Source organism: Dermochelys coriacea, chromosome 7, assembly GCF_009764565.3.
Source record: "Dermochelys coriacea isolate rDerCor1 chromosome 7, rDerCor1.pri.v4, whole genome shotgun sequence".
Classification (NCBI taxonomy): Eukaryota; Metazoa; Chordata; order Testudines; family Dermochelyidae; genus Dermochelys; species Dermochelys coriacea.
This window is the reverse complement of record NC_050074.1, coordinates 31166224-31178488: the sequence shown is the minus strand read 5'-3', so window position 1 is coordinate 31178488 and position 12265 is coordinate 31166224. Positions and strand designations below refer to the sequence as shown.

Sequence of the window (12265 nt, the reverse complement as noted above, 5' to 3'; positions counted from 1 at the left end):
AGGAGCAGCCACGTGCCTTGTGCTATCCAGGCCCCACCTCAGGGAAGAGTTACGTATGTGGCCAGCTCCCGCCAACCCCGTCTCTGGCCTCCAACGCCAGGCCGGAGCTATTGTTTGCAGTTGCTGAGAGTTTGGCTGGCCGGTAGGGCCGCGTGCCTGGAGTGTTCTCCCTCCAGCCAAACAGGGCTCCGTTCGCTTGTTGCTCTAACACTGGGGAGGGGCGTGTGTCATAAACTGGCAAGAGCGAACACAGCGATGTTGAAATGTCTTTGGAGACAGCCAGCCTTTGATCAATCTTTAACTGAGCCCTTTCCCACTCCCTGTTTGGCTTGGCCAGCGGAGATGGTTAACATTGTGTTAGTTATTGGGGGCACATTCCTCTGCTCTATTACCCGCCTTTCCCTGACCCCAGCTGGGCGCCAGGCAGCCGACCTGCATGAGCTCGTGGACTCATGCATACACCCTCATGCACTCTCACATGGGCAGCTCACACCCTTGCACACCCTCACCTACTCACCCTCACGTGCTCCCATGGGCACGTTGAACAGGCACTCTTGTGCACTCACGCTCGCATAGACACCCTTGGTCACACTCACAGCCCACTCTCTGCAGCACAGCGTCCCTTAAAGCTGCACTATGGCATTGGGGCTAGCACTGACTGCAAAGGGAGAGCGCTCTTACCCCAAACTTTCCTTGCATTAAAACCCAGTCTCCCATCCTGATACTAAACTAGGGTGACCAGATGTCCCAATTTTATAGGGACAGTCCCGATATTCGGGCTTCGTCTTATATAGTTTCCTATTACCCCCAACCCCCGTTCCGATTTTTCATACTTACTATCTGCTCACACTATACCAAACAGGCCCTGTGCTTCTCAGTATTATTGTCTGATACCCCAGTGGCATGGCTGCAGGGCGTGGTGTTTGGCCCAGAGGCTTTAACACTGACTCTCCTGCTACAACATAGTGAGTAAGCATTAAGTCTCTGGCAAGCCATAGTGAACACGAGGACTGTAATCCATCTCCTTAGAGGTTATCTAACACAGGAAATCTCCCTCAGCCAGGAGGGGAGCAGCACCCACTAATGTCCTTCAGAGCCCCTTGGGCCTGAGTATCTGTCCGCAATTGTGCCCACACATCTATGGGACAGTAACCAAACAGCTCATTGTCAGTAATCAGATGCCTGGGAAGCAGGGAAATACCATCCTTATTTTACAGGTGGGGAAACTGAGGCATTGCTTTTCAAAAGTGCAGCACGCTTGCAACAGAGGCCAGATTGTCAAAGGAGGGGCTGAGGTCTCCTGAAGATCTACGCCTTGTTTAGGTGCCAACCTGAAAAGCTTGGGTCCAATTGTAGGTGCCAAACCATTGGAAATCCACCTCCAGAAATCCCTGCACCTAACCCGGGCTACTGTAGCACCAGCGTGAGCTAGTTCCATTGGTGTGGCTACTTGCAGGAGGGTGTGGCTAACCTGGATTCCCAGACCCAGATGCACTCTGCAGTGGAGACACACCCACAGCAAATCACTCCACCTGGAGGCTGGAGCAGGAAAAGGAACCCAGGACTTGCAAGTCCTGCAACTGCTAGCTTGCTCTGTCCCATGAAGGGGAAGCAGGGAGGAGTTTAACCTGCTGCTTAGGAAGTGGCACTTTTGCAACCTTGGATGTAATAACAGGGAAGTGGGTCAGCCCTGGACCTTGGCAGCCTGCTTGTCAGGGGCAGCCTGCACAGTGCCCAGACTGCAGGGTGCCCCCTGCACCTTCTCAGTTGGGCTGTAGGGGGCACCTTCCAATGCCCAGACTGTGGGGTGTCTCCTGCACCTTGGCAGATGGGCTGTAGGGGGCAGCCTTCCAGAACCCAGGCTGTGGGAGGTATGTTCCAACGCAGCAAAGAGGGGCTTTCCTGGGCCTGAGGGTCCCTTCCCAAGGACTACAGAGCCCCACCTCTGATGTTAACCCCAAGAAGGCACTGGAGCTGCACCACAGATGGGCTGCAGAGATGGGAGCCATGATGGCTTCTCATGCCCCAAGGCCTTAGCCCTGTGCTCTGAAACCTCAGCTGGAGCCCAGGTTTGAGACAGTGGTATAGAAAAGCCTCTTTATTTGCTGCTTATTCCTGTTAAACTACCTCAGGACTCCTGGATTCTGTTCCTGGCTTTGGAAGGGGATTGGGTGGCTGGAAATCAGGACTCCTGGGTTTTAGTCCCAGCTCTCTCACTGACTCCCTGTATGACTTGGGGAAGTCCCTTGGCCACTCCATGTCTCAGTTTCTCTATCTGTGGATGAGTGATCTTCCTCTCTCCATGCACTGCGACCCCTTGAATGGAGTGAGAGCTCCCTGACTGCTGTTTCTCTGCCTCAATCTGGGGAGGCCCCTGGGTGGGGGAAACTGATCAGCAGTAGAACGTACCAGGGACTGGTCTGCAGCAGCTCAGATGCAGGCGAAAGGGGAACAGCTGAAAGCAAAGGGGAGGAGAGGGACTGGCACCAGCAAAGCAGGGGAAGGTTCAGCTGCAGGCATTCAAGAACTCCCACTGCCCTGAACCAGCTGCCAGCAGAGCCGCCCGTTGGCATGGACAAGCAAGGTGCCAGGCACCTGACTGTCATTCAGAGAATTGCATGCTGGGAGTGCTTCTGTTAGAGACAAAATCACTATTGAACTTTGTAGCTGCACCTTGACCCAGGTCGGGTCTGTGGGCCCAGCCACCCTGCTCCCCTCTGCCAGATGAGTCTCCTTGACAACCAGCAGAGGGTGCTCCAGCCAAGCCCAGCACTGTATTGGCATGCCAGGATGGATTACAGGCTCGGCCAGCCTGGAGCTGCCCATTAGCCTGGGGTATAAACGTAGAGCAGCCTCAGAGAAACCAGGTAGGCTCTGTCTGCATGTTTCTGTGGCGCAAGGGCATGCCCTGGTGCCAGTCACTTTTTTACGGCTGCAGCACACTTTCACCAGAAGCCTGGCTGCACTTGTGCACCTGCTCACACTGTGCAAAGTGCTTCCACTCTGACTGGGGTGTGGGTCACGCTCGCAGCTGTGCAAAGGTGCTGACAAATCAGGCAAACATGAAACATGCTGCACTGCTGTAAAATTTGTCTGGTACTGGGATGGCTCATGCTGGGGAGAGTTGCTTGGTCCATGAGGGGTTTGCACTGGTGCAAAAGTGCAAGCTAGGACAGATGAGCCATATTTGTGTGTGTGTGTGTGTGTGTGTGAATGAATGTTGTGAGTGCACATGCTCAGCATCCAGTGTGAGTACACATGCAGCGTGGATGTGCATGCAGTGTGGGTGTCTAGTGCGTGTTCTATGTATGGTATACATGCAGTCTATGTATGGTGTACAGGATCCCCTCCAAGTCCATTCCCCGTAACTGCATTGTGAAATGTTCTCATGGCTGTTGTGAATTGCCCTCCTGGGGGTACAGTGCATGGAGTGATTGTGCAGCGTCGGCTGAGGGAGTTTGGAGGGGGGACAAGAGAGGGAAAGGCTCCAAACACCAAAGAAGTGAAGGAGTGTTCCAGTCCCATCTGGATCTGGGGAGCTCAGCACTGGCACTGATAATGGGGCTGGGTGCTAGTGGGCTCTGAATCTGATCCATCAAGAGGGAGCCGCCCGCTCCCTCCATCCCTGTCTGCCTGGCTGGGACAGTTAATGAGATGGGAAGGTCCATCTGTCAGCTCTGACCTGTTGCTTTGAAACAACAACCTCAAGGCCCCACTTCTTGCATCAAATCGTTTAACTAGCGAGAAACCCCTTAATGAGTATTTATAGGCTTGTCAGGCGCGCAGGGGTGTCTTAACTCCTTAACGTCTGCCAAATCTTTCCTCCTCCATGCTCTAATTAGGGGGGCCACGTGCATCAGCTGGGAGCGGGGTGTGGTTGGAGTGCCCTGAGATGTGGCAAATAGCCAGCAGTGCAGATCTGTCCCCTCTGTCATCTAGGTGTCCCAGTGGGGAGAAAGCAAAATGCTGGAGATGCCTGTTCTGTTCCCAGCTCTCTAGGAGGGAAGTGGGGTCTGGTGGTTACTGCAGCCGGCCTCAGAGTCAGGACTCGAGTTGTGTCTCTGGCTGTGAGAGGGGAACGGGTCTAATGGTTAGGGTGGTGGAGGTTTGGGATTTAGGACTCCTGGGTTCTGTCTCTAGCTCTGGGAGGGGAGTAATGTCTAAGGGTTACAGTGGTGGGGGCTGGGAGCCAGGACTCCTGGGTTCTATCCTCAGCTCTCAGAAGTGTAAACATCAGCTCTCTGACTTATGCTGGGGAGTTCGTTCTCTTAGGAAATTGATGACATGAAGAGCTGAGGAAGGCAGAGTTTCATGCCTTTCTGTGCCAGGCTCTTCAAATGGGGCTGGGCAGTGAGGGACACTCACCCGCCACAACAATGGGCAACACTAGGGCATGGAGATGCTGCCAAAGAAACTGCTGCCACGTCTTGAGTGGAAAGGCACTTCCCACTCAGAAACCCCCAAAGGAGGTTGAACAGAGTCCCAAGACAAATGCACTCCCATCACAGTCATCCCTAGGAGCACATGGTGCATGGCAAGGTCCACTGGGCTGTAGCCTACTTTGGGTAGAGTACAGTAGCAAGGCACTGAGGCAAAGCCCTGCTCTTCCAGGGGGTGCACCCATGCTCAGGGACTGTTTCTGCAAGGTGCTGAGAGCACCTGTGACTCCCAAAGGAAGCAATTGATGGCAAACTGACCATGGGAGGGATCTGGTGGCCATGACATGGCTCTTGGCCCACCACACCTGCGCAATGGATGTACCAATGCATCCTGGCGCTCTATCCATGCTTGCTCTAATGCCTCCCATAATGCCCAGCTGTAGGAGCAGGAAAGAGCTAGCCACAAGTAGCAGCTACTGTGGCAGTGATTCCCATCTTCACCAGCTCAGTCAAAGCTACAGGCTTGGCCCCCAGCCACTGGCACCCTTGCTGTGGACAGCAGACGAGTGTGCATGCAACTTACAAGCATTGCAAATGGAAGCCACTGCAGCAGCAAGAGTGAGCTGCGAGAGAGATGGCATAGGACAGCGTTATAGAGAATGCCCTTCTGCTGGCAGTTCTGGGGCCAAAAGAAAATCCATCCTGGACGAAGGGGCTGCATTCTGTGGAGGCTTCATCACCCACAGTTCTGTGACTCCCAAGTCACACCACCCAACTGGGTCAGAGGGAATGGTAGCCTCGTGCTTACATTCTCCTCTATGGGCTGGATTCCTCAGCTCAACCACATCTCCCAGGGCACAGTGGGGACCCCAATCTCAGTCAAGGTCTAGTGCCTGGCAAGGGCCCTGATCTCAGTGGGAGCCTTTAGGCACTGCCACAAAACCTACAATAAAGGGGCTGTTTTGTCACTGATTTCAGCTGAAGCAGGATCAAGCCCTTAGCTTTTAAACAATAAAGCAAGCCTTTGAATCACCAATGAAATTGTAAAAAACACCCTGTCCATGATAATATTTTTATGCCTGCAGAGTGTCTGTGGCTCACTTACAAGCCCGCTCCCCAGAGCGATACTGGCATCACTCAAGGGCTCAAAGAAAGATGTTCCAGGGTGATAGGAGACTGAAAATTGATGCTGTTATTTTTTCCTTTAGGAAGAAAAAAGGCTTGTATTAATTCCAGCTGCATTAGGAACAGAAAAGGAGCTGTAATTCAGGCTGTGCAAAGAGTGTATTTGCTTTCTCTGTGGGATCTAATTCCCATTTCCACCAATTTGTTCCTTATTCCTGATTGCCCTCACACATATAGTGGGGTTTAGGGAGAAGCCTCTGGACAGGCTATTGTGTAACTATCTACTTTATTGTTATTCATATTACAGTAGTGTCTACAGGGTCAGACAGAGATCAGTTCCCTGTGATGCTGGGCACTCCGCAGTCATGTAGTAAGACAGCCTCTGTTCCAAAGTCATTTACAGGTGAGGGAAAATGAAGCACAGAAAAGGGGACTGTCATACAGGGAGTCAATGGCAGAGCCAAGGATTGAAGCCAGGAGCCCTGATTCCAAGCCATCCTGCTCTACCAGGAGTAGAATCCAGGACCAGGAGTCCCGACTCCCTTCTCTAACCACTAGACTCCACTTCTCTGCCCAGAGCTGGGACTAGAGGACAGGTGTCCTGGCTCCTGCGCAGTTAATCACTTATAGCAAGCTGGTTCTATTGTGGAACATAGAGGATCAGATGGGCCCCTGTGAAGTCGTAGCATTTGAAGGTCGTTCCAGCTTCGTTATTTCTGGAAAGCAAGCCAGCAGCACCTGCTTTATTTATGTTGCTCTTCCTACTGCAACTACTGCTTAGCAAAGCTTCCCATCTGGACCGTTAAGAAACCGGCTAGAATATCAGTAGCAGGCATGACGCATGCCAGCCAATGGGATAGGCACACAAGGTCAGAACCTGAGCTGGCTGCCATGCAATTGTAGAATCCTAGAAATGCAGGGCTGCAAGGGACCTCAAGAGGTTACCTCGTCCATCTCTTCATGCTGGGGCAGGACCAAGTAAACCTAGACTATCCCTGTCCAGCCTTTTCTAAAAATCCTCCAGGGATACAACTTCCCTAGCTAAGCTCTGTTCCAGTGCTTCACTAGAGAAAGTTTCTCCTAATAGCTCCCTTGCCGCAAGCTAAGCTGATTCTTTCATGTCCTGCCCTCAGTATTTGAAGACTTATCATGGCCGCCCTCAGCCTTCTCTTCTGTAGACTAAACATGCCCAGTACTTTTAATCTTTCCTTATAGGTTTTCTAAACCACTGATCATTTTTTATGCTCTCCTCTGGACACTCTCCAGTTTATTTACATCTTTCTTAAAGTGCAGTGCCAAAAACTGAACATGGTACTCCAGCTGAGGCCTCCCCAGTGGGGAGTAAAGCAGGGCAGTTATCTCCCATGTCTTACATGTGACACTCCTGTTGATACATCCGAAAACGACATTTGCCTTTTTCGCAACAGCATCACATTGTCAACACATATTCAATTTGGGATCTACTAGAACCCTCAGATCCTTTGCTGCAGTACTGCTGCCTAGCCAGTTATTCCCCGATTTGTATCTGGGCATTTCCTTTTTCCTTCCCAAGTGTATTACTTTGCCCTTGTTTGTATTGAATTTTATCTTCTTGATTTCACACCTATTCTGCAATTTATGAGTCAGGAGGGGGCCCCAATCTTGGTTGTAGTCTGTGCAACACCCAGCACAATGAGCCGTATTCCGTCCAGGTCTATGCAGTGCCCAGTACGACGGGGCCCCCTATCTCAGTCAGGGTCTGTGCACAATGAAGGTCCTGATCTGGGTCAGAGTCTGTGCAACATCCAGCATGACAGTGCCATGATCTTGGTCAGGATATGGGCAGCATTGACACAGTGGGTGCCCCAGTCTTGATTGGGGTCCGTGCAGCACCCCGCACAACAATCTCAGTTGGGGTCTGTGTAGCACCCGATATAATGAGAACCTCAGTGCCAGTCAGGGTTTGTACACAATGGGGGCCCTGGCCTTGGTTGGGGTCTGTGCAACACCCAGCACGATGGAGCCCCAATTTCAGCTGAGGTCTGTGCAGCACCTAGCACAGTGGGATGCTCATAATTTTAATGGAGTCTGGCTGCAAACTCTTCCTCTGCTGGGTCCCACTCAGTTGAGTCTCCCAGCCTGAAGTGCAGGGATCCAAATCAGCCAGGATCCTCCTCTGCCATCTGGCCAGCCCTATGGAGCAGCCAGGACAGCCTCTCACTCGTCCCAGACTCCATTACCCAGCAGGAAGGAGGCTCACCTCATGCCCCCCCTTCCCCAAGGCTGACTCTTGTCACATGGGTGGAGAGCTGGGCAGCTAAGCTGAGCTCCAACCCACCCACTCCTCTGGATTGCAGCTCTGCCTAAGGCTTCCCATTACTAACCCATGCTGGGGCTGGGCTGGCTCCAAGCTCCAGAGCCAAAGTGGAGAGCAGGAGCCCAGTGAGTCAGCAGGAACCAGAGCCCGACATCTGTGCCTCAGCTGTCGGGGGTAGGAGTCCGCAGAGAAGGATCCCTGCAACCCCTGCTGTCTGCAGCCTGGACTACTCCCTGCGGCTCTTTGCAGAAGGGCATTTTGGGACAGGGCCAACAGGGCCCGTGATTCCTCAAGCCAAACCCTCCCCCGTCTGTGGGAGCAGGCTGCAGCTCACCAGTTCTGCCCCACTGCTTGGGCAGGGGAATGGCACATAGGGGAGCATCCTGCACTGGGTCCTGCTGTGGTGTCTCTTTCTGTGCTGGGCAGGGGAATGGCGTGTAGGGGATGATCCTGCCTGGGGGGATGGGCCCTGCTGCTGCTGGGGTGTCTGTCTCTTACCTCCAATGCCTCTGTGATAAGTATTCCAATTAACCCCCCATGGAGGGATTTACCTTTGGAGAGAGCCCTATAGAACTAAAGTGGGGATGAGAGCTTCTATCTACAGGGGTTCTCTCTTTTCCTATTCAACCCCAATGGGTGGTTCCTGACCCCCTATAGAAAAGGTTTGCTTTTTTGTTGTATCCCATCAGGTTCTATAGGACTCTCTTGGCTTCACTCACAGGGGTTTTTCCATGAGGGACTCAGAGCTGCTCTTCCCTGTGCTATCAGATGGGGGGACATCAGTGATGTGTGGGCTGCAGAATCGCAACTCCCACCCTTTTAAATAGGGAGATGGCATGAGCATCTCACCCCTTGGTGCTGTCAGAGCGACGAGCCAGGTGGGGAGTGGCATCAGAACCCCCCTCCATACTGAGCAATGAGTCTCCCTGAGGACAGCAGTTCAAAAGGAAATTGACTGGGTCTGTCTGGAAAACGAGGATTCTCCATCGTAAAAAACGTCAATGTTTTGACATTTGTTTCCATTCCAATATGGAATTAAACCAAGACCCTTCTCTGGTTTGAGAACGAGTCACCCCGGCATAGGCTTTCAGCTGAGACATGAGAGGTCCAGGTTCAAGTCCTTGCACTATTTGATTCGAAGCAGGGATTGAACCTCTGTCTCCCACATCCCAGATGAGTGCTATCTTGGGGTGTGGCATGGGGAATGGCATGCACGGGTGATCCTGCCCAGGGAAATAGGCCCTGCTGGCGCACCCCTTATCTCTAAGACGAGAAATCCCATCCTGAGCCTGGAAAATCTTCCCTACTAAAGTTTCCTCATAACTGATGCATTCCTGTCAAACGGTTTGGTTTTGGCGAGCTGGTGTTTTCCACAGAAAAATTCCTGAGCAGCTTGACAGCTGGCTTGGCTAAAGAGCTGGAAGCGGGAGCATGTTGGGATGCCTGGGACACAGCCTCACTGCTCTGGATTTCTCCATTTCCTATTGCTTAGCTCCATAGCCAAGAGGAGTGATATCAGTGAGGTCTGGCCAGGCCTGAGGTGGGTCGTCCTGGAACAAAGATGATTGCTGGTCCGTGCCAGGTGATAAAGACTCCACTGGGGCTTTGGCTAGCCCTGTCCATCCCATCCTCCCGCCCCACTGCTGGATCAGCATCACAGTGCTCTGTAAAAGCTTAGGCAGCTGACTTGGGCGGGGGCTGGGAATGGAAGACAGCTGGGAAGGAAAAGTTAATATTGCTTTCTTGAGTCAACAGAGCAACGGCTTTGGAAGACTTCTCCCGAGAGGTATAGAGAGTAACAGAGTCATTTCTTTCAGAGTAGCAGCCGTGTTAGTCTGTATTCGCAAAAAGAAAAGGAGTACTTGTGGCACCTTAGAGACTAACAAATTTATTAGAGCATAAGCTTTCGTGAGCTACAGCTCACTGCATCCGATGAAGTGAGCTGTAGCTCATGAAAGCTTATGCTCTAATAAATGTGTTAGTCTCTAAGATGCCACAAGTACTCCTTTTCTTTTTGAGAGTCATTTCTAGTATGGATCTGCTGGGAAAGGGTGGAGAGATGAAATTAATGCAGTAAAGACACGTTCAAAGCTCTCCCTTCGGAAGGAAAAATCAATGCCCAAATACAAAATGGGGAATAACCGGCCAGGCTGCAGTAATGTGGCAAAGGATCTGGGGGCTAGAGCGGATGACAAATTGAATTTGAGTCAACAATTTGATGCTGTTGTGGAAAAAGGCAAATATCGTTCTGGGGTGTTGTGACAGAGTGCTGAGGGCTGGCACTTGAGCCTGCACTCTGATCACTGTTAGTACTAATTAGGTTCGCCTGGAGAAGGCCTAATTGGACAGAGGTATACCTGACTATCAGGCCAGATTGGGGCTGCTGAGTAAATATGCCGATTTACCCGTTCCCCAGGACACTGTAGAAAAGGGCACTGTTAGGAGTGCTTGGGGAAAGAGAAGGAGAGAAACAGAAGGATAGGAGAGCCTGACAATGAAAGTCTTCTTCTTTGAATAGTGTCCTTGTGGGTGCTCTGCTTCAGGGGCACTCACTCCCTTGTCCTTTAGTTGGAGATTTTTGATAGCTCGGCCCAGTATGCATCCTTTGTTCCTTCACGCCCTGCTCGGAGGCTGTATAGGGCTGTGTGGGTGGACCACCCTCAGTTCCTTTTCAACCATCTTGGCCTGAGATGGAGCAGTCGCTTAGCCTTGTTACCCTTTATTGAAGGATTTAGAGAGACTTTCTCTTGATCCTCTTCCCCTTTGGGGAGGGAGACTTTCCCCTGCTACATACTGTTGCCCTGAGTTATGCCAGGCTCTCTGGGCATCAAGTGGTGCTTCTCTTGCCAGGAGGCCCTCCTGGTCACTGACAGGTATTCCCATTGTATCCACTGCTTGGGAGAGCACCATATCCCGCAAAAGTGTTCCCATGTGCGCCACTTTTAAGGGTAGGGTCATTAAAAATCAGGAGCTAAAACTGAGACTCGTAATGAGGACCGTGTTCTCCCAATCTGGTTTGAGCACCAGTGAATGCCACCCCCAAAGCCTTTTGGACCTCCCCTGTGGCCAGACTGGGATCCTTGGGCTGTATATCGTCAGCAATTTTCCCATGCCCCTAGTCTCTCTCGTCGGGAATACAGGGGGAGACACTCCCCTACTCCAACTGTTCCGCTGTTACCTCAGACGAAAGAATCCTTTGATGAGCAGGAGGCCTGGTCAGATACAGAGGTTACTCCCCAAATAAATATTTCTTCATCTTTCCCAGATGAAGTGGTTATGCCTCGCCCACTGACTGTGGCTGATGATGTCTGACACTTCCAAGAGTTAATGAAGCACACTGCAGATTCTCTCCAGATTCCTTTGGAAATGGTCAGGGAATCACAACTACTCAGGTTGCCCTGCCCATTAATGAGGCCCTGTTGGATCCTGCAAAATCCATCTGGTAGAGTCCTGTGACAATTCTGCCAACATGTAAATGGGCCTATAAGAAATTTTACATGCTGGCTAAAGATTCTCTTCACCCATCCAACCCATCCCTGGTTGTGGAGGCAGTGAACAAACATGAGACAACATCATGCGAAACCCACACCGTATGATAAGGACCAAAAATGCCTTGATCTATTCAGCAAAAAGACCTACTCATCCTCCACTCTTCAGTTTAGGATCCCAAACTATCAAGCTCTCATGGCTAAATACAATCACTCAAATTATGCCAAATTTACCACCTTTATTGAGCATCTGCTGGCTGACCAGCATGAGCAGATTCAGGCTATTATTTACAAGGGTCACCTGGTAGGTAGAACATTGATCTGCCTAAGAGACATACCTACACATCAACCTCCTCAAACTGAGGGCAGTCAGGACTGTCTGTATCCACTTCCTGCCTCTAACCAGGAAGAAGTCCATAAAAATTCTCACAGACAACATAGTTTGCATGTTCTATCTCAACCAACAGGGAGGACTTCCCTTTGTGCCCAAGTGGTGAAGTTCTGGAATTGGTACATAACCAGATCCATCCTTATTTTGGCCACTTACCTTAGGTTTGGCCATTTCTATCCAGAGACTCTCCGGGTGGATCTCTGACTGTATCCTATTGTGCTATAAATCTTCAGATATGCAGCCTCCTTCTAGGATGTTGGCCCATTCTACAAGATTCCTATCCGCTTCTATGACATTACTCAAGAATGTCCCTATTCTGGATCATTTGTAATGATGCCATTTTGCTTTTCCATACATACCTTCTCTGAGCATTATGCAGTGGTCCAGTCTTTTAGATCAGATGCTGCCATTGGAAATGCTGTGTTCTCTTCCGTCTTGATCTCAACGCCAAAGACTATCTCCAGCTGGGGGTGCTGCTCAGTAGTCACCTGAACTGGAGCATCCATAGAGACACTATTCGAAGAAGGAGAGGTTGCTCACCATGTGCAGTAACTGGAGTTCTTTGAGATGTGTGTCCCCATGGGTG

The 12265-nt window shown here is 51.2% G+C and overlaps 1 protein-coding gene across 6 annotated transcripts in view; it reads left to right on the top strand.

Annotated features, from left to right (window-relative positions):
* Window positions 1–12265, top strand: part of DNAJC4 (DnaJ heat shock protein family (Hsp40) member C4) — a 77117-nt gene that overhangs the window by 35797 nt on the left and 29055 nt on the right. For 3 of the 6 annotated variants that reach the window (XM_043518144.1, XM_043518143.1, XM_043518146.1), the window contains exon 5: window positions 3–53. The exons of the other annotated variants lie outside the window; for them this stretch is intronic. In XM_043518144.1, coding sequence (XP_043374079.1) covers window positions 3–53 — 51 coding nt within the window. The remainder of the gene's footprint in view (window positions 1–2; window positions 54–12265) is intronic. 6 annotated transcript variants of the gene reach the window in all.